Consider the following 23,355-nt stretch of genomic DNA (forward strand, 5'->3'; position numbering starts at 1 on the left):
GGGCAGGAGGCAGAGGTTGTTAAGATCAACTGCTGCACCGGGAACAGGCAGCGACGATCAGCGGCACCGGCAGCAGCCCTTAGCAGTAGCGCACTCTGGACCAACTTCCGCGACTCATTATGGCTTGCACAACAAATTAACGTGGCGGGCCTCGACCCCCGTGCACCGGGCGTCCTTAACGTGGCGCTTGTTAATGAACTCGACAAAGAGAACGAGAAAAAGCACGCGATCTCCCTCGATTCGCCGCCACCGCCTCCTCCTCCACCTCCTCCACCTCCTTCTCCACCTCTTCCTCTTCCTCCTTCTTCACCTTCTCTCGCTTCGCCTCTTCGCTCCGCCTTGGTTCCGACACCCCACCGAGATGTACTCTGTACACGTCGTTTAAGCGAGTTAACAAGCGGCCTTTTGTTAGAGACCTGGCCTTTTTTACCGCCGCCGGTACTATTGCTCGAACAGCTCCGCGAGCAACCGGCAGAGAGAGAGAGAGAGAGAAGAGAGAAGAACGACGAGGGGGAGAGATCTTGTTAGGGGGGATAAATGATCGGGCCAAGGCGTGCCGGAGGTGTAGTAATTCAGCCCGACAAATTTTTATCGAGCGACCGAACGAGCACGCTGGAAATCGATAGGCCTCCCGAACGACTCTCCTCGTGGAAGACGCTTTCGGGCCACGGTTGCGATACGGATAGGTAGCAAGAAACCACCGACCGCGTAATTGGTTATACGGGGACCGGCGTGCCTCCAACTTTTCCGAACCGTCGCCCCTCTCTCGAACCAACCCACGCGACTCGGTGATTCTCGTTGCTCTCTCTCTCTCTCTCGTAACAACCACCCCAACCCCCCTCTTGTTCATAGGGAATATTTTACCGCGGGAAATTCGCACGTGTCGTGGACGAGATCCTGAACCAGTTGACGTAGCAATTATCGGCAGTTTCGATTAATAAGCGAACGGAATGGAAATCGAACTACCGGGCGTGTCGCTTTCCGGTCGCGTCGGTCCGCGAACGAAATTCTCTCCGATCGAGAGTCTAACGTTACGTTCGGCTACCCGGTGTCTGTCGGACCATGTGCAAACACTGATGAAATTATAGTCGTGGAGATTCTTGGAGAAACAGAGGGTCGACCGATTGAAGTTTTTTCTCAATTAATAGACGAATCGAATTTTCTAAGAACTTTCAAAAAAATTATACTCGATCGTTTACGTGTCTTTTCTTTATCCAAGTTTTCGAATTCGCTCTTTCAATTTTTTGCAAAGCCTCGGTCGCGTCGGTTCGGTGAGCTACGGTTGTTCGCGAGTCGCGTTTCGATAAGAGCTCCACGGTACGGAACCACGGGATTCGAGAGAACTTGAGGGGGTGGGGGGATCTACGAGCGGGCGTTTCGCGTCGGAATACACGTAGTAAACGCGGTTACGTATTTTCTGGCCGCGATTAAAAGGCAAACCGTGGAACCGGAGTGGAAAGGGACAAGGGTTTCCGCGGCATTAATGCGCGCAACGAGCGCGATAATATTTACGGCGACGTTCGCGGAATCTAGTATCGTTTAGCGGCGAACAATGCGTTTAGCGCACGCTACACGCAATAATAATGTCCCGGGGGCAAACGAAATCTACATTCCACGGCAACACGAATTATGAGACAGAACGTGTCTTAGGGACTCGCGAGCACCGTGGTTCGTGCCGATAAATCTCCGGGGCTCTACCGTCCTTCTCGTTCGCTCTCACCCTTTCTCTCTCTCTCACTCTCTCTCCTTGTCTCTCTCTCTCTCTGTTCGCGGCAACTTCCTCTCGGCGGCGACCGTGTCGGCTCGTTCGCTTGATTAATCGTGTTTAAACTAGTCGCCTCCGCGCCAATTAAGACTGTACAACGCTCCGCGCAAGAAGAGCAAGAAGGAACGGGCGAGACACTCCCTCGTATACGAGCCAGTCGGAGAAAAACAGGACAGTATCCAACCCCCCTGAACCCCGTGCGCCGTAGGCGAAACAGCCAACAGGCGCTGCCAACCACGCGAGGGACAACAATAAATTAGTATCGGACCGATGCACGCCTCGAACAAGACACTGCATTTACCGACTCGATTACGTACGTTTATACGGGGTGTCGCGCTTTCATCGACCCGCGCCAATATTCCGACGAATTACCAGCGACATCGACCGCGACGAGTCTCGCTGCTGGAAACGTTCCATGGTCGATTTTCAAGCCACGATCGTGTATCAAGCATTCGGTCTTCGCGGACCCGAAGAGACATCCAAAGAATTCTCTTCGGTTCATCGTTAAACGGCGAGAAGAACATCGAAACGAGCTCTTAACGTGGATCTCGAGCGGACGTTTGTACAGGATGTGTACCAAGCCTTGGGTCTTTTCAGAGTCAGGAAATACACTTATCGTTTGAAGAATTTACTGTTAAATAACGAGAATACTGAAACGAGCTCTTAACGTGGATCTCGAGCGGACGTTTGTACAGGATGTGTACCAAGCCTTGGGTCTTTTCAGAGTCAGGAAATACACTTATCGTTTGAAGAATCTACTGTTAAATAACTAGAATATTGAAAAGAGCTCTTAACGTGGATCTCGAGCGTACGTTTGTACAGGATGTGTACCAAGCCTTGGGTCTTTTCAGAGTCAGGAAATACACTTATCGTTTGAAGAATCTACTGTTAAATAACAAGAATACTGAAACGAGCTCTTAACGTGGATCTCGAGCGGACGTTTGTACAGGATGTGTACCAAGCCTTGGGTCTTTTCTCACCCAAAGAGACACTTATTGTTTGAACAATCTACTATTAAACAGCGAGAAGAATATCGAAACGAGCTCTAAACGCGTAACTCGAGCGATCGATAATAAAATCGATCCTCCAAACGGTACTCCAAACGCCTTCGAACCACAGCATTAGCTTTCCGGATCCTCTTAGCCACGATCGGCGAATTTAACGCGTACGCGATTCGATGATCCCCGTTGAATGACCATACCGTCTCACGACGATGCAAAAATTATCTCCGGTAACTGTATATATAAAGTCTCTTTCTCGATTCTTCGGTTCTACGAACCCATGGTGTTTATTATACAAAGATAAGAATTCGATCACCAGGGCGAACCGCTACATACATTTGCCTTCTTCGGCGAACGAATCGGTCGGTCTGAGAACCGATCCCGCATATGCAAAATACATAACATCCGGAACAGACTAAAGTTCGATATATCGATAGAAACGAACCATTAAACGTTCGTTTAACCGTAACCCTGAACTCCGATCCCCGACAAAGCCTAACAGGGCGCGCCGCGTGGTACTCTCGCTTTCGCTCTTGTCCAAAGAACCCAGCAAAAAGGGACACACCCGAGTTGCGTCGCTCTCTCCCTACGAAATACCAAAGACAACGTCCAATCCAAAAATATCTAGCCTCTCTGCTCCGAGAGAATTCCCTACCGATTTTGAGCAACGATCCAGGAAACAGAGACGCGCGTCCAAAGAGAAGGGGGTCTCTTCTCGAAAAGGGTCAAGAAAAGAGTCGAGAAGGGGTCGAGTGGGTGTTCGCGTGAAAATTAACGAGTCGATTTTCCCCCGTTCGACGATTTTCGCAACGTTCGCGAACGATAGCCGCAATATCAGCGTCGATTAATTATGTCACCGGGGTCCGCGATAAACTCCAGGTCGTGGTCCCCCCTCTCGCTCGTGGTGGTTCACGATCGGCGGCCCTTCTCTCGTGCACGCAGTCCAATTTCGCGAGGGTTAACTGGCGGGCATTTACCATGAAAACAGCCGGCAATAAATCCCATCTTGCGTGCGGCGAGCAACGGCGCGGGCTCGGATTTCCTCGCGGGACACGCGGATCGGTATAATTAGACTGGTTTACGGCGGTCGATCGTCGGGAAGCATTCGGTGGTACAAGCCAACGAGGGCAACTGGCTGCATTATCCTTCACCGTTGCTCGCTCCTCCGCCGCCGCCGCCACCACCGCCGCCACCGCCGCCCCCCACCGCCGCGTAGCTGTATTGCTTTGTCGTTAGGTGTCCGAAGACGACGTAGAGAACGCGGGCGTGTGGGGGACGTTCGCGGTGTCTGGTCCGGGCCAACGGACCACGGTTGAATCGATGAGAACCGCTGTGGCTCTTAGAGCCATTAGCTATGCACAGTAGGTGCGCAAGATAAATATACGGATACACGTGCAGCACACGGGGCTGCGGCGGCCGAGCGTGTAGGTACGCGGAGCCGCGAATATGCGAGGAGCGTGAGCGCGCGCGTAACAGGCCAATGTAAAGTCGGTGCGGCGAGGATGCAATTAATGCTAAGAAGCCGAGGTGGTTTAGCGGTCGAGCGAGCATGATTATCCTGGATAGGGAAAACGAGGGACCGACGCGTGGAGAGAGAGAGAGAGAGAGAGAGAGAAAGGGAGAATAGAGCGAAACTACGGGGAGACGGAGAGAAGGAAACACGGGGGCTTAACCGGAATTAGTGTTACGGAATGGTGATTCCTTACCATCACGTAATGTCGTTGAATCTCGATCTTCTCCGTGGCCAGTTTCTCGCACTCGAGTTTCAAGCTGCGAACAGAGAGAAAAGAGAGGCACAGATTAAACGATGTTAGGTACGGATATTCGTGGCAAAACGTTTCCCCCTTATCGTCCGAGCACGTAGCATCGTCCTCGTCCTCCCAGTCGTCCTCCTACTCCTCGTCGTCGTCGTCGTCGTCGTCGTCGTGTCGCGTCGCGTGCTCGCGCGCGCAACACCGGGATAGTCGCTCCGCGCGGAGTAGATACAAGGCAGGTTAGAGCCGTATTAAATTTCGTGAAACGTTTACGGCCGACCTTTACGTTTCCGCGGCGTTAGCGTAACGTTAATATTAATTATCGCCGGTTATGTATACGTAACCGCTCGCGTACAACGCCGAACCGTTTAACCGTATTCCGACCGGGCCGCGATCAAGCTGTTTAATAACGTACGTAAGTTTATTCGTACGCGTCGAGGATACGGACCACTGCTAGGTAGCGACGGGTAACCGATCTCCAATGGGATATCCGGTTACACGTTGGGAGGACGCCCCGGCGTCTCAGCACTCGTAATCGACGTATTTACGGTGGCTTTCTCGCGACCGAGTCGTCGGTAACTTCTTAAATCTCTCTATACGGCCGGCTCGAAACTTTCGAGCACACTTGGATCCTCCTTGGAAACGGAGCGTTTTTATACGCATCCGGTGCGCGGAGACGCGCAAGTTTTCGAGTCCCCGAGAGCTGAACGACGGAGGGACGAGAGGACCGGGCCCTTGCTCTGACCAATTCTACCAAAGATACGCGGGTTTAGAAGTTAGACGATCGTATCGCATTGACGAAGAATCCATCGGTCAATGGGAATTTTCGTAAGGAAATTCCACGGGTGGGTTTACGAAATGCAGGGGTCTTTACCGTATATGGAGAAAATATAGCACGCTTTAGAGAGGAATGTTAGAATATAGTATACTCTAGGGGAGAATGATAGAATATAGTACGTTCTAGAGGAGAATGTTAGAGTATAGAACAATCTAGAGAGGAATGTTAGAATAGAGTGTACTCTAGAGGAGAATGATAGAATGTAGTACACTCGTGAGGAGAATGTTAGAATACTAGTATAGCACAATGTAGAGAGGAATGTTAGAATAGAGTGTACTCTAGAGGAGAATGATAGAATGTAGTACACTCGTGAGGAGAATGTTAGAATATAGCACAATGTAGAGAGGAATGTTAGAACAGAGTGTACTCTAGAGGAGAATGATAGAATGTAGTATACTCTAGAGGAGAATATTATAATATAGCACAATCTAGAGGGGAATGTTAGAATATAGTATATTCTAGAGGAGAATGTCAGAATATAGTACACTCTAGAGAGGAATGTTAGAACAGAGTATACTCTAAAGGAAAATGTTAGAATGTAGTACACTCTAGAGGTGAATGTTAGAATAATAGCACAATCTAGAGTTTGTATACAAACGTGTTTGTATACAACATAACGAATCCATGGTAATTTTATCAAGATCGGTCAGTTTCTTCCCTTCCCACAATTTTAAATGCATCGCTTACACCGTTAAACCATCTCTACGAATGTTTATTACGGCTGTATAACAAACACTCGTTCGAGTACGTACGAGTTTTCGTGAGCGAGTCGAGCCACTATTTTCAATAGTTTTCGATTTTATCTATTCGTTCGAACTTGAAAAATTCGTATCGTTAAGCTTCGTGTCTAGCCTGTTTAACGATCGATGGTTTTCTTTATCTACGCAAACAGTAATATTCAACGGTTTCTAATAAAAATAGGTAATGTTTGTACGATTCGTTTCACGAAGATAAAGGTGTTGCGCAACTAGGGTGGTGTTTTTAACCTTCGATGCACCGATCCAAAGAATTAATATCGATACGTATCGATGTCCGAGCACCGTGTTATTGTATCGTACGGGTATCGCAGTTATCGCGGGTTTGGTAACACAGATTCGTTGACATTTCTTACAATATCGATACAATACCAGGAACAAGTAGTATCGTTGAGACAATCAATAAGATAAAGACGAAAATAGTTCTCGGTTGAACGTCGCGAGAACTCAACTACAAAACAGCTACAGTTGGATTAGAATCAATTGAGTACTCGAGCAACAGAGGTGTTGTGCTCGTCTCATCGTTTGGCTCTTGCTCGGAGCGAATCATAGTCAAAGAATAATCGTAGTCAAGGAACTGGCCTTGGACGACTCGGTGAATTTTAGTCGACTCTCGTTAGTGGTTTTATTCGCTTAAATATTTCTCCAGATGGTTCTGTTTATGCGCGAAAAAGTTTAGCGACGTGAAATATTAAAAAAGAAGTTTCAAAAGGATATTTAAAATTTCTACAAAAATTATAAAACAACACGCGTGTTCCACGAGGATATTCGTAATGGCCGAGAGAAAGAGACTTTTCACGAAGTTAACACTTTTGTGCGCGAAAATAAAAGTTTACTCGAATAATCGTGAAACGACGACGAAAATTAATTGTTCCAAGAATCATTCTAGACCGAGAAAATGATTGATAACAAAATGTATAAAAATCTACGAATTCAATAATCTACCGTTTGATTTTTAAAATTAATCGTTAATTTGTTCCATAATATTGTTCCATATTTTACGGATCGTACTCGTATATCTCGAGTAATTGATACATCGATGCTACACATACGATTTTGTAATAAGTACCTAGTATTTTGCACATCTTGGATTTACCGTATATATAAACTCGCGTCCGAATATAGATTGTCTTTAGTAACTCGAACAACTGCGGCTCGTCTTCGTCTACTTGTCATTCTTATGTCTATAATAATAACGTACATCCGCCAAGAAGCAGAGTGTATGAATTCAGCTCCTCTCTAACCAGTCAGGAAATATCTCAAATTATCCGCCCAAATCACAACAGTGAACATCTGTTAACCTCTTAAGCTCGACGTCGGTGCGCTGCCTGGATTCGTCGTATCTAAAATTTCCTTTCGCGATTAGGCGTGTTCTTCAACAAATCGAATCGTTGTTTCATCGTTAGAATAATGTACATTCACCGTGTACCGAATTGCGACGAATTTTATTTTTAATCGTACAAGAAAAAAAAAAAGAACGAAGCAAACATAAATATTTTGCAACACCGAACTGAAATTCTTCGTTGATTCACCTTTTCGCGTGTTTGGTATAATATTTTGTGTACTCGTTCGAGACGGTTGAAGAGAGATTCGAAAAAAAAAATTATCGAATAAACGAGGTCCGACAATCCTATGTAACCGCGACCGTTCACGGATAAAGTTAATTTGTTTTCAACGTGGCTAACGATCACGAGGATAACGGTAATTTCGTGCAAAATGAAAAACAAAGTTTTCCTTAATGCCTTGCCTCTCCTCAATACGGTGTTTTCTCTGACCTGGGCAAGAAAGGGTCCGATCCCCGATGAAATTGTGTTAAACTCCGGTAACAAGAATGATCCAAGAGCAAACTTCCTCGCAATAGCTAGAGACTAGTGTCTAGGGTCTCCGATCCCTCCTATTGGATAATTCGATGAAAAGATGAGAGGTATAATGGTAGAATTATTCCGGGTTGGTCCCCCTGATTATGGTGAAAACTAGGGGGCTAGAGTCTTCTTAACACCTGGCACGTATAACAATTCTGGTATGGGACTAAACGTTCAAAATATTGGGTTATGTAAAAGTCATTTTGTCTTCTTTTTTTGTGTGAATATGAAACACGATTTTTTTTAGAGCGTATAAACATTTTATTAAATTATACATTCTCCATTTTGGAAAAGGAAATCATTTTTTGAGCAACCCAATGGAACATGATCCGACCAGAGCGAGAAAGTTCTTAAATACCCAGAGCTACGCAACAAAAGAGATTTCTCGTCAGAGTGCTCGTGCAGTGACGAAAAACTAGTAAAAGTTGAGTGAAAAGCTCGAGTACCTTAAAATACGCGAGAGAAGGGATTTCTCGTCCGAGTACTCGCGGTGGAAAAAATAAAACAAGTTGCAAAAGTTGAGTAAAAATGTCTCGAATATCCAACTACGTGACAAAAGGGACGTCTCTGGAAATAGAGGCGAAGTGACGAGAATTGAGTCGATTCCGAATTATTTCTAGCGACAATTCGATCTACATTTAAAAATAATCACCGTGGAACGATGCAATAACCAATTTATAGTAACGATAAATTTATACCGCGCAAAAATCGTTACCTGCCCGTTCGATTCCTAATTGTTCCCGTGCGCCCCTATTTTTCTACCTAAACCTACGTGTTCACGGTCCAACATCTTCGAAACTAATTTTCCCATCGATTTGCAACGATTTTCAACGACAAGCTGAAACTACCCTTTTCGAAACGGTCCCCGGATAAAGAGCCCTGAAAAATCGCGCAACCCTTGACAAGGGGGGTTGGAAGTACGAAAATACCGATTCGAAACGCGTCGCGGTGTCTATAGCGCGAAAATATGCCTCGGTGCCCCATCGGCCACTTTAAAGTGCATATCGCGACTATTTCCATCGTCTCTCTTGTATTCCATCGACCAACGGGGGGCAGAGAGAAAGAGAGAAAGAGCGAGAGAGAGAATGAACCGTACCGTGTGGGTCGTCTGCCAACTTCAAAGAGCAACTGGCTAGGGGAGCGAAGAAAAGAAAGAAAAAAGAAAATTCAGCCGGTGAAAGAAAGAACGGGACAGAGGGCGTAAAAAGGAAGGAGCTTGAAACTTCCGGCAAGGGAAGTTTTCCACGTAGGAACAATGAAAGTTTCGATCCGCGAAACGTTGAAAAATGCAGCACAACCGGCATGGCAGCAGCAGCAGCCGAGCCGGGGGCCTTCCTTAATTCCGTATTCGCGATGGCTACGGCGCACACGGGTGTCATTACGCGTCTGCCAATAGCCCCGCCGTTGTCGTAAATCACTTATGGCTTTTGCGGATCGCGTGCAGCGCCGTGGAAGCAGCTGCGCGAATTCCCAGGCTCTTTCGATTCGCGACGTGTACCTGTCCGTGGAACGTGTATGCAGCTCCCGAGACAAAAGGAGAACCGAACCCAACTCGAGAGGGAAGCCGCGAGAGACCGAGCGAGCAGGTGCCGCGTTCAATCGTTTTACGACTCGGCTCTTATTCGTTATACGGGCGATTTAATAAACTTATTCGATCACGTGAGAGAGAAACGGGGAGAGACGACGCGCGATAGACTCTTTCTAAGGTTCTCTACCCGTGGCAGACGGTAACCCGCTTCTTTAAATATTAATTCCCCGAAGCGATCGTTCGCGGGCTCGTAAAAAGATCCAGAAACTCGACTTCGTCGACGTCTCCGGTACTTTTAAGGGCAACTTCGTGTGCGTGCGTGCGTACGTTCGGGTATCGACGGTCGTTCTCGGCGATCGGCGCGCGCGCACACGCCCCACGGTGCCTCGCGACTCGATTTCATTCGACGTTCGACGCACGGTGCTTTCGATGCTTCCGTGAATCTAGATTCTCGAATTACCGTTCCGTAGGTAGAACGACGCCACGGAGAAAACGACGGTAGCCGAGTGTTGCGACTTGATTCAACGCCCTCGCCTGCCACCGTGGTACGAGTCGAATTCGATTACGATGCGACCAAGCGCGTGTTTTTTTCTTTACTTACGCGTGACATTGGTTCTGCAGAAAATTGAACTCTTCTTTGATCCTGTCGCACGATTCTCCGACCGTGAACTTGATCTGCTGGCCGGGTTGCGGTGGACCCTGGAACGAAAACGATAAAATTAGTATCAACGGTGGGAGCGAAGAGATTTCGCGAGAACACGAATTTAGCATTCTATGTCGCGCAACTAATACCGTAACGCTGTTGAAAATATTCGAAGATCGATAAGTTCGTCTAACGTATCATTTTTATTTTGATTCTATTTAGTATCGTATTCAATATCGTATACGTCGATAAATTTACGAGAAAAGATTCCCAGCTGTGCGAGCTTTACGCTTTAATAAATTCGTTAAGTTAGTCGATCGTTTTAGGTTTCACTCCACTCAAGTTTAATCCACTGTACAGAGATTGTATAAACGAAAATTGAAAAATAATGTTCAAAGCGTTCCATTTTCGGCACGTTTACACCGCTCTGGAAAGATACAGCGAGCTCATTTGTTTCATAACGTATATCAAACACCGTTGCAACAAATTGCGGCTTACTTCGTGAACGCAGCGGCTATAGTGTCTCGAGAATGTCTAACTACACTATGCGTGATATTATCGCATTATAACGCAGCAGCATGTAAAACACGAGCAAACTTTGCTATCTAAACTTTGTTCTATTAATCGTGGCGCACGTTACACGGAAACCACCGACAGAAGATTATACATCATTATGTTTTTAGTCGATATACGAGTATTATCCCACCGATATACAGCAAAAACGCTTATAGCCGCTATACAGCGGCGAGCGTTTAGTCGCAGGGACTGCTGCTCGCTTTTATTCCGAAGATCGATTTCGTTGAATTTATGCGCGGGAAACAGTGACGCGAGTCGACTACTCCCGATACGAATAAAATATTTCTCTCCACGGGGAGTTCCTTTCCCCGTCGTATTAGAAAAAAAAAAAGAAAAAAAATAGTATTTCTAGTTTTGAATTATTACCATCGAACATTGCGTGCAGACGTCTATAGTTCGACAACGAGATACCACGTACGTTGAGAATGATTGATCGTGAAAAGAAATTTTCTAAACAAATTTTCTACGACTTCCGTATAAAATGACATTCCGAACAAGCCAATATTTTCCCTAACGTTCGAACAATTCGCGAACGAAATGGTCGATCGGTTACTCGTTCGCCTTCGAGCGTTCGTCGAACCTCCGGACGAAGAAAATTACCGAAACGTGATTAACCGTTTGCGGTTTGTTTTCAGCCGGTGGTCGATCGGTCGCGTGTATCGAAAAACTAAAATTCCAACGGCTGTAATTTATACGGTCGGTGGATGGATTTTATCAAAATTTCACAGCTCGTCAGCGAGCGCATCGATCGTGTGCTCGCGAAGGGTACACCGTGAGGGCGAGGAGTGGGGTGGGGAACGGGTATGGGGGGGACTCGCTGAAAGGAAGATAGCGCCGCGCGCGACGCGAGCGCGCGTCAAACCCTGCCGCTGTATAATTAATTTCGCACAGCTGTTCACCGTGCAGAAGCGGAATGGATGCAGGAAGTAATGCGTTAGCCGATTCGCGGCTCGAGGAAGAAAGGGGAGTGGGGAGGGGATCGGCGGTGGAAGGGAGAAGGCGGAAGAGGAGGGGTGGGGGGAAGGAAGGAGTGAATCGGACGGGCGCGGCGTAGCGAAGAGGCCGATGGGGCGTTCGCATCGGGCGTTCGCTCGAGCAGACGGTAAACGGTAAAAGACATCTAAACCCCATCGGCGATCGCGCACGCGTGGACGAGCCGTACAATGTAACGCATAACGCAACGCGATAACAAGATTGCTGCTGGCAGGTGGAATCTTGCCCCGCTCCGTCTCCCTCCCGGTGCCCCCCACCACTCTCCGTTGATTCGTGGTACGAGCCGCGGGGCACGCGGGGATTCCGAACGATTCGACTCGCGCGGAGAAATTTCTCTCGCTGGCTCGAAAGGTCGATGTTCGCGTTGCCCGCGCGTTCGCCGCGCGTGGATTTCCACCGGGGGACTGCCGACGTATCGCGCGCGATCGCTCGGTTTCGGGCATAGACGCGGTGAACGATACCCGTGCGGAGATCGGTGGTATCGTCGAGGAGCGTTAATGTTCAAAACGGTGGATAAATCGGACCGGCGTGTGTTACGCGCAGGGTGGAATCGGGATTCATTCAAGCTCGCTTCCAAATTCGAAATAGAACCGAACATCTGTTCGGAAAGGAGTGACACCTTTGCGTCAATCGACCGAATTAGACTTTATGCGACGAACCACGCGTACGACGGTACACGCTCGATCGTTTGTTTACCCGTGTTTCAAAACTGTGGGCCCGAATGTCGTAAAGCGTATTTCGGGTACTTGTAACGTAACGTTGCAACGTTTACTGTAGCAAGTTTTTTTGAGGAGATGGGACAAATTAAGCGATTCTGTAACCTACCTTCGAAAGAATCGTATAAATACCCCGGTTCTCGTAAAACGAAATATATATTAGTTGGACGATTAATTTTTCGCGCTACGGGTACATCTGCTTGGAACGTACACGTCGACCAATTTTATATCCGTCCCTGTTCCCGTATATAAACAGAAATACCTCGAACCCCCATTCACTTACATATACACACCGTAATCGTAACAAAATATTATTTACGTAATTTACTATTAAAATACCCACTTCAAATACAATTTCCGTAAATCGACATTAAATATTTATCGGTAAATCGTATTTACGCAATTTGCTATCAAAATACCTGTATATGAATACCTGTTTATCTAAACATCCGCCGCGTTAAATAATTTCGTATGCAATCGTTTGTACACTTTGGAAAATCCAAATGTTTATTTACCCTTGCCTGCTTCGAATATCTATTTTCCCCCGTCGGGTAGAACGCGTTGCAGTTCGATAATAAACAAATGGCCGCGTGCAAATCGGCCATCCGTGATCCGACGCTTGCGGTTCGATTTTGACACGAGGTAGAACGCGCACGAAATCGATTAATATTCGCGGGTTGGGTCGAAGCAACGTTCCGTGTCTTCGTGGCCGTGGAGAATCGGGGTCCACGGTGTCCCGAAGTATTTTCACCGAAAATTCACCGGTAAATTTCGCTGTCGAAACATTTGCGTTTCCTCCCAGGACACCCCGTATAGCAGTCTCGTTCGTTACATCGCTCAGCGTGCGCACACGATTACACGGGGCGTACAGTCGGGTCGGGGTATAGTCAACACGATCTCGACTGACTGCAACGGCACGCAGAGAGAGAGCAAGTGTTAATTACATGTTTGCGGTGTCCGCGAGGATTACACGCTACAACCGAAACTATGAACTTGCGAGCGGCGCGCACGCATCTACGTGTGCGTGAGACTGCGCACGTGGGACTGGGCTCACGGCGCGCACGTGTGGACGGGGGAGGGGGCTCAGTGGGAGTTGAGCGAGCGAGGGAGACGGACGGAGACCGAGAGCAGAGCTACAGAAAGAGACAGATCGAGAGAGGGTGTTCCGCTAACTACGTTCGCAGCCCTGCCTACGCAAGCGTCGTCCTTCGACCGACCTGTAGATCGTGTCGGATACGCTCCCTACAACCGGAGTCACGTTAGCAGTGGTGTATCTCTCTTGTACTCGTGAAAATCGATCGACCACGTCGAGAAAACGGTTCTACCGAATGCGAGTCTTCGCGAGTGTCGCGCAACTAGGTTCGCCACCACTCGAACGCCAAGAAAGAGTGCATTTCAAAAGCAAAAAGAAAAAGGGGTCGCGCGTAACGCTCGGATCAAAGTGCGCGTTTCATTTTACGGTCGAGTAATACGTTTCGTCGATACGTTCATCTCTCTTGCGGGGACGTTGGTAAGACGGGTACGTAGATTTTTTTTTTGTATCAATGTTTGAAATTATTCTTTGGTAATATATCGTACAATTTTTAATACGTTATCGATATCTTCCAGGAAGTGGTACTCAAACGATCTGGGTTAGATTTGATTTTTTTCGGTCGGTCTCTTTTTTCAAGAAAACATTTTTCCTTGAAGAAAAAAAACAGAGAAGACTTTTTCGAAGAAATGGGAAATGTTTTTTTTTTAAATAATCACACTGTACTCTCCATCGTTTGGAAAGTGACACGATGAACCGTTACGTACAATTTTTTAAAAAATTGTTTAAAATACCTCCCCGAAGATTCGTGGACTCTCGAGTTGACAATCCGTGTTACAGCGAACGTCTGAAAAAAACGTCCAGATGGTTTCCAAACCGACGACACTTCGCTCCCTACGGTTTCCACGACCTCGTTGCACACTTCTTTGCAAAATTTCTGCGAGACTAATGTCCCCCGAAGAAAAAAGAAAAAGAAAAAAAAAAAGCACGAAGAAAAATAAACTATACAATATCGTCCCCAGGCTCTAGAATCGTGACACTCGACCGCGTTACGGTCTTTACACTCCCTTTGTCGGCACGAGGAGCTTTAGGCCCGGTTCTCAAGGGTACGTATTCCCACCTGGTTATCAGGCCCGTGCGTGTACAGAACACGCGGCACAATCTCGGGCCCGAAATACCCTACAAGCCGTAACATTGTCCTTTTCAACGGACCCTTGATATTGCTCGCGCACGAGCGAGAGATCGTCTCGCGTACACCGGTTGTTGTCTAAACATTTTTAACACGGTCGTGTAAATACCGCGCGCTTTTAAGAGCGTACGATGATTCCGAATAAAAACGACGACGCGTCGCCATCGATAGAATTAATAGAATTAAATCGCCGTGATTGAAACACACTACCGAACGAGAACGATACGTACCAAGAAAACACTGAGCAGCCTCCGGGACACCGCTGCCAACTATTTAACAAGCGTTTTAATCTTTCATCGTCCCGTGGATGCGTGACAAACATAAATCAGATTATTCCAAGCAGATACAGCACTCTTCCTTTCGTAGAAGCTAGCGCAAAACGAAGCGCGCCTTAATCGCGTCAATTATTCCACGTAGCTCGACGGCGACTCATAAATCTCGCTGGAACGTATATAACCGTCTGAATCCAGCGATCGCTCGCGTCGGCTCGATAATTTGCGAAACTCGGTTGATTACTCCGCCGATGAGGAGAAAACAAAAAGGTTGCTGATTAATCAGCGTCTGGATCTCGCCGGCCGCAGAACTTCTCCGAGCGAAGTGTGTGTTCTCGAGAAGCTCTTCGAAGGGGGATAGAGTAGACGAGAGAGAGAGAGAGAGAGAGAGAGAGAGAGAGAGAGAGAGAGAGAGAGAGAGAGAGAGAGAGAGAGAGAGAGAGAGAGATGGCAGTAAGGAGCATCATCATCGCGGAACAAGAAGGAAGAAGGCTCGGCCCGAGTTATCTCGGGTTAAGCTAGAAGTGCACCGGGTACCTCCCTGACCTCGATCACAATCGAGCCGTTGTAATCGAATGAACCGAGAGAGAGAAAGAGAGAGAAAGAGAGAGAGAGAGAGAGAGAGAGGAGCCTGGATCCCTTCTACGGTTCAGCTGTCGACGAACCGAATCGATCGCGGAATCCGCTCGGCCTCCTCGCGCGAAAGACTCGACTACTTGCGGTTCTCTCTATCCACGCTTTACCTCCCGTCTGCCCTTTATCCCCGCGAAAGGGACTCCGGGATCGTCTGAGCTCCGATAAAATATTGAATCCGAGCCGCGAAATCAAGGCTCCGCGGTTAGACGCCGAGATACCCGACACGGAGGGAATTTCGTATCGAAAACCGTGGTCCCGCGAGCACCTCTCTTCACCCGGAACACGGCTACTTTTTCGACATCGGGGACCAGTTAGTTAGTTTTCTCTTTGTCGCTTTCGCTTCGAGTTCTTCGCGTCTTTCGGCAACAACCCTCTCGAGCGTACGGCGATCTGCCTTTGCATCCAACGAGAACATCCAAATTTTGTTTTTTACGAGGAACACTGACTTTTCGAAAAATGGATAGTTTTTTTTGTAAATTCTCATCTCTTGGCAACAATTCCAGAGTTTTGTCCAGATTTTCGACGAGATAATTTAAATTTTGTTTATAGGTGGAACGTTACATTTTCGATTTTGAGATATAGATGTTTTTTTTAAAATTCTCATCTTTTGGCAACAATTCCGGAGTTTTGTCCAGATTTTCGACGAGATAATTTAAATTTTGTTTCTAGGAGGAACGTTACTTTTTCGATTTCGAGATATAGATGGTGTTTTTAAAATTCTCATCTTTTGGCAACAGTTCCGAAGCTTTGTCTAGATTTTCAACGAGATAATTTAAATTCTGTTCCTAAGAGGAAAGTTCCTTTTTCGATTTCGAAAAGTAGATGTTTTTTTAAAAATTCTCATCTTCTGACAACAATTCCGAAGCTTCGTCCAAATTTTCAATGAGACAATTTAAATTTTGTTCCCAGAAGGAACGTCACTTTTTCGATTTCGAAAGATGTTTTTTTAAAAATTCTCATTTTTAATTCCAAGCATCGCTTCGTCCAAATTTCCAGCGAGACGATTCAAATTCTGTTTTTGGAGGAAACACCACCTTTTCTCTATATTTTTCTGGTTCCATTTCTTTCTTTCAAATTCTTCTCGTTCGTAATTTGTATTATTAGGAGAGAACACAAGGGAAGGGGGGTATCGTAACGTAACTATCAACAGGGTGAATCAAACCGTGAAACGATCGATTCTGAATAGCTTCAAGGGACCCGACACGCGATAGAAATAATTGTAACGTTGTTACAGACGCGAGCATTCGCACTAGAGGCGCTTCAGTCGCGTTATGCTCAGGTGACCGCAATCTTTAGCGACAATCTTGGAGCATCGTGGGCTTCGCCTTCGTTTCCATCGATAAAATTAAAATTCCCTCCGCTGGTGAATTTATACCGACCAAACGATTTACCATTCAATTCTTGTCTCGAAATACCCGAACTAATGTCCCAGTAGCGTAAACATAATACGATCGTCGCTCGAACGCGATGTTTCTGGAATGTCAATGAGAGTCGAGCCGAGAGGTAGCACCGATTCTCCAATTTCAAAAATTCGATATCCTCTGTCGCGTATTTTCCAAAAATGTAACATTATCCCTCGTCGTTTTCTACAAAATTTCAACCACTTTTTTCAACCACTCGACCATGCAATTTCACTCACTTTACTCGCTCAAATTCCGATCATTGAGTCTTTTGCATCGTTTAAACACATTTTCATTTCTACCTGAAAGAGTTAAGAAGCTCCCGCAACGCTTGTGTAAGAAGCGCATGAAAAAACGATGGAAATTCTATAATTTAATTAACCAGAACGATGAAACGGTTGCAAATCGATTCACTTTTACAATTCGCGAAACGAACGTTTCGTCGACTTGAATCCACTTTCCCATCGACGCCAGATTAAACTATCTATTTCTAATATTTACAAGTTTCTCTCGATGAGATATTCTTCGATCGCGAGAAATCAAAACAATAGAAATTACACCCCCCGGTACCGTTAATATTTCACCCGGTAAATATCTATTTTTCTTTGATTATTTTCTTCCATTCAATTCTCCAAAATTAATCTACCTTTCTTTCACTATTTTCTTCCATACAGTTCTCAAAAATTAATTCATTTTTCTTTTACTATTTTCTTCCATTTAATTCTCCAAAATTGATCTACCTTTCCTTTACTATTTTCTTCCATTCGATTCTCCAAAATTAATCAATTTTTCCTTTACTATTTACTACCATTCAATTCTCCAAAATTAATCTATTTTTCCAAGTCTCGCACTCGTATCGTTTCACGTGTTCGACGAGGCGCCCCGTCGAGCTCAAAGGGAGAAAAGAATTTAAAACGGAACGGGAGACGCGGTTTCGGTTTCGCGTAACGAAACGCGATGCGAGACGAGACGAGGCGAGACGAGGCGAGGAAACGGGGATAAAATTCGTTAAATCCGGACGAGCAGAGTTCCACCGTCTAATTCACAAGCGTTCGGAACCTAGCGTGGCTCGCGAGCCGTTGCTCGACGATCACGGAATTTCTAATTTCGGTGGCCGCCGTGCGAACGCGGAACGAGAGGAACGCCGAACATCCCGAAGGCGAAATCGACGCGCAAAGAGGCGAGAGTGGGCGTGCTCGCGGCGCGTAACGCAAGCGGCACTTTGCGGCTGTTAGAGCGTTTCGGCTAATGCGCTAAAATGCACTTCGTTACGCCGTGCACCGCAATGCAAACCGAGCGGCACACGGTGCATTCACTCCGCGCCCACTGCGGTGGAAATAACGTATAGTTACCGACACCGGGGGGATTTTCGAAATCCGGACGCACGCGCGCAAATTTGTCGTTGAAAATCGGGACCGGCGTCGAATAAGTTTGCACGAACAATCGGACGGGATCGTACGATCTCGAGACGGTGATCGTACGATCTCGAGACGAGATCGACGCGTTCGATATCGACGTGTTTATATTTCTCACGAAACGATCCGTGACTCGTGACCGTGAGACGAAAGGGAGGTCGAAGGGAGACTTACGATTCGACACGGTGTATTCATTGGTGACACGCAATCCTTTCGTTGCAACTGTCCTTCCACGGCTCGTAACAAACATCAGATTCGTACGCTTGTAAGTTTTATCGATGTTATTTACACAGCGATGGAAAGGAATTGAAACCGGTAAAATGGAATTGAAGTCGTCGCAGGTTTGGAATTTTTTAAGAGAGGAACCAGGTTTGTGTTTATAATACGAGAATTATCGATAAATGATACGCCGTTGCGCGACTCGTTCGCGGATTTAGGATTTACGAAATTCAGTACTTCCGGAACAACTGAACAGGGGCGAAACCGACTCACGGTCAGCTGTGCGGGAAACCACCGGTGTACCATTGTCGAAAGTTTTTTAATTTTTTTTTAAACGCAACCGCATAATTATTCGTTCGTTCGAACAGGCAAAGGTAACGTTAAATTTTCCAAGAATTTTTTAAAAATAAAATTCGCTTCGAGAATTCGTACTCCCGTTTATTTACATCGAAAGTCCAACGTAAAATTTACGTGGAGATGAATTTCATCCACGAACGAAATCGATCGTCGGTTTGCACAAATAACGAATACTCACGTCGTGCGATCGTGTTCGTTTGTATCTCGAGGTTCGAAAACGATCGGTGATCCGCGAATGAAATATCGACTTTCTTCACGATTTGGCCCGTCACCCGATCGATAACCGTTAAACTCGAGTATTTTGTTAATACACCTGCGACTTAAAAAATCAATGCAACTTCTTATCTGTCGATCCGTTAAGAAGTCCCGATAAAACTTCACCCGTGGGCCGTGATTGTTGTTTAAAGACCGGCAGTCAAGGAACCACCCGACAAAACATAAAATACCTCGGTTGAAACAGCGATGCGTCTCCACTTAACATCTTCCGTTCCACGCGGATAACAAATCGACGAATTCGATATCGTTTCGCGTCAATTCGTTTCTCTGTCCACCGACGAGTGTTCCCTGGGTTTCTTTCTCGACCGTTATTCGTACCTCGTATCTTTTCTGCTTCTTTCGTTTATCTTTTTCGTTCTTGTCTTTTATTTTCACCAACCAGTTCGCAGAGCAACGGACGACGCGTTCGCTAAAAACCGGTACACCCCGTTTTCAAGTTTCGCGCGTCTCCTCCTCTAATTTTTTCCTTTTTTTTTATCGTAATGGAAATATTTTCTGCTCGGTTATCTTCTTCTCGGTGGCGCGACATAAATCTGATTTACCATCCTCGGACTTTCATCTCGTGTCTCTCGCGAAAAAGATCGCCTCGAGGAAAGCAACCCCTCCTTCTTCCCTCCTCTTTCTTCTCCCTTCTCGTCCCGCGCGGGACGAAAGCTTCCGAGAGCGCGCTGCAGAAAATTTAAGGATACTTTCACGCCGTACACATCCTCTTCTTCCCCCACCTGCCGGCGGTGCACGCTCGAATGAAATAAATTTCACGGCCCGCAACAAAACGCTCGAGAATCATATTTTTCCTCTCCGCGCGATCCGGGTGTCGCGCGCGGGTGAAACTTATCGCGCGGCTGGACGAAACGCCCGATAAATGGACGAATAATAAAATAGCCGAAGAATAAAAAACAAGCTTCGGGAGCTCGTTTGTATTTTCGTAGCGTAATTGAGAAAGAAAAACCAGAAAAAAGAAACAAGAAACAAAAGAAGAAAAAATCAGAAGAAGAAAAAAAGAACAAAAAATATATATAAAAAACAAGAAACAAAACAAGAAGAAAAAATCAGAAGAAGAAAAAAGAAAGAAAAAACATAAACAAATAAGTAACTCAAGTTACTGATCTTAAAGTTACTTAAGTTAAAAAATCAGAAGAAGAAAAAAAAACAAAAAATATAAACAAATAAGTAACTCAAGTTACGAGCGTAACAACGTCGAGCTCGCGATCGAAAAGATGGCGACCTCTCGAGAACCGTTTCGACGCGCTCGTACAGTATCCGGGGTAAAAAGAACTCGTTCCCTCGTGCCAGGAATGAAATTAGAACTAGTCCGAGAGCTAGACGACGGTTGATAAGCAGATACGCGGAAGAAACCTGCAACCCGCGTTTTATTGCCATCGTTCTCAGCCCGAGGGTAAACAAGGACACACACATACACACTGGCAGTTAGCGTTAAGCTTCGGAGCTCAATTTGCTTTGGTTATCGTTACACGGTACTGGTTGCTCTCTTCGCTGTTTCGGGACTGCCTGCTTGTGCGTAGACCAACGTCTCTCTCTCTGGAGAGGGACCGTAACGTCGATGTTTTCGATAAATAGATTGATCCGTTCCGCTCGTATCGATACGCGGATACCGGTCCGCGTGGAACGATATCTTCGCGACGAGTGGGAAAAAAAGAAATATTGTAAGGTCCGGGGGAAGGTCTCGCTCTTTTTTACGAATAGACTGCGTCAACAGTTTGTTTGAATCGAGTGGTTATGACCTAATACATACTCGAGACAACAGTTTCCCGAACGACTGTTTACCACCATCTGCAAAGGCACGTTGCCACTGGAGAACATCGTTCGTGCAAAGTAAAACGTGGAATAGAATTCTTTCTTTTTTTTTGCCAGTGGACTTTGTTTTCCAAGCGTATCAAGGGAAATAGTGTTTATAGAAATAGTCAAGACGCGAAATTTGCAAGCACTCGATTCTATTCGAAAGAAAGAAAAAAATTCTATTCCTTTTTGTTCGTTGTGTATCGATACCAGAATTGGTGAATTTTTTGTTTCAATTAACAATCGTTCGTTTTACCGATCGCGAAGTATATCTCTCTGCTGGAAAAAGATACTCAACGGACTCGAATTATTATTCCGTTCGAGACGACTTCTGCGAATCGCGAGAGCGGAAAGAATTCGAGGGAAGCTAGACAAAGAATATAGAACTTTGAGCGAAACCGTGGGCTCCGAAACGGAGCGAAATGGGTCGTCGTATCCTTCCAAGAGTTCCTTTTTTCATTGTACCTCGTCGTTGAATCCAGACCACGGCGGGCCCACTAATTAGAATACACCCGGTGTGTATCGCGATTCGGACCACCGGCAACCTTTTCTCGCCGCCATGATCCAGAACCCATTAGGCGCGGAAAAGTTACCCAAGAGCGCGTTCCGCGATACGGTGGATTCTCGTTGCGTGATCGCCAGATTGTATTCGTTCTACTACACGATCGTCGTTATCCCCGCCAACTGTGGGGGATCCCTATCGGAACCAGCCAAGCGTGAAATACGACACGAGCCGTTTGGCGTTCGAAGACCGCGTACGCGATAAAAAAAAAAGAAAGAAAGAAAAACTGGAATTTAAAAATTCACGGTATTATCCCGAACGAAAATATACGCGACGCGTTAATGAAATTTTCCCGACGAGAATAAGACCGAACGCGACGCGATTCGGATAATTTTTAGTCACGGTAAACGAGTCGTTATTGCGATCGGTCGACCGTTACCGCTCGCACCCGAAACCTCGCTCGAAACAGGTGTCCGTAACGGTTCGTTGCGCGAGTAAAAAGTGAACGATTCAACGTGAAACAACTCCAACGTCAACAGAGTTTCCATCGATCCTCGATTCTCGCACGAAGATGAATAATCTGTCTGCGTCTCTATCTTCCATCCTTTCTTTCCTTTGACTTCGATCGTCCTTGCCGGCGAAATATAAACACGACCGGAATCGCCCGTACTGTGAAAGCCTCGAGTCAACTCTGCCCCGTCAATGGCGATCGCGTTGTAACGCGAATAGTATTTCCGAGAAAAAAAAGAATCCCAGTTCCTTCGTCCGCCGGACCGTCGTACGCGATCGAAGCTTATCCCCTCCCTTTCGCTGCACGTGCGAGCCTATACGGTAATCCCCCGCCCCCCGGCCGAGGTCGCGTGATGTCTCGCTCCGAGTATCATTAAAATCGTTGGAGCGAACGGTGCGGAGTGGGGGATACAAAGTACACAGAGCGGTGTCGTCCTCTCGGCGCGAGGGTCTGCGGTCAGAGGTTACGCCGACGGAGGCTGCCGTGTAGTTGCTAAATTCTCGAGATGGTGCACCTGAGAGACGACGAGGGCCGTAGGTGGGGAGGAAGAGGAGACCGAAACGTTCCGCGACGTCGACGACGGGCGGCAAAAGGTCGACGTAGCGACCAGAAAACCCGTGGGTGCGAGCGAGCGAGCAACAAAATTGCGGAGAAAGAGGGGGCAAAGGTGGCCACGGACGAGGGAAGTTGCGGTTTTCGTGGTCGCCGCGGTTGCGGCTTAGGCAAATTGAGATAGTTCGCAAACCACCGACCAGCTGACCTAACCGTCACGCCAGGATGCTGGCGGGGAACCAGCGCGGTGTGGCGCGGGACGGAACGGGACGGGACGAGGAGGTGAAGAGGACTGTGGGGAGGGAATCGACGTGAGCAGAGTGGCTGGGGGAACGGGACGCGCGGCCGGGGGGCTCCTGGGAGAGAATTTCGCTGTTCAAAAGGAAGCGGTGAACGCGAGAAGCTCGTTTCGATACGCGCGGCCTGCGGTCGCGGGCAAAAAACCTGAAGGCTCGAGCGTGTTCGCGGGGTGGAATCGGCCGATTCGCGGCGATGTTTTCGCCGAAACGAATCCTACGGACGGTTCGCAGCGTTTTAGCGTCGATCGGAACGACTCGGTGAGTTTATATATTATTTTCTTTTTCTTCTTCTTCGCCGTGGGAGGTGTTCTCGAAACATCGCGATCGGGAGTAATTGACGTCGGAGCGTCTCGATACGAAATGATTAATGTACGAACCGGCCGGCGCTCTGATAAATTTCAGTTAACGTTTCTCCGACTACCTCGATACGGGACAATTGTCGACGTACGGTAGAATTGAATTATTATTT

General features: G+C 46.8%; 1 protein-coding gene across 2 annotated transcripts in view; it reads right to left on the bottom strand.

Annotated features, from left to right (window-relative positions):
* Positions 1-23,355, bottom strand: part of LOC143152913 (protein groucho) — a 103,771-nt gene that overhangs the window by 52,843 nt on the left and 27,573 nt on the right. For both annotated transcript variants that reach the window (XM_076323524.1, XM_076323523.1), the window contains exons 2-3: positions 10,105-10,202; positions 4,473-4,536 (exon numbers count right to left, since the gene is read on the bottom strand). In XM_076323524.1, the coding sequence (XP_076179639.1) occupies positions 4,473-4,536; positions 10,105-10,202 (162 nt within the window). The remainder of the gene's footprint in view (positions 1-4,472; positions 4,537-10,104; positions 10,203-23,355) is intronic.

This window comes from Ptiloglossa arizonensis, chromosome 11 (genome assembly GCF_051014685.1).
Source record: "Ptiloglossa arizonensis isolate GNS036 chromosome 11, iyPtiAriz1_principal, whole genome shotgun sequence".
Lineage (NCBI taxonomy): Eukaryota > Metazoa > Arthropoda > Insecta > Hymenoptera > Colletidae > Ptiloglossa > Ptiloglossa arizonensis.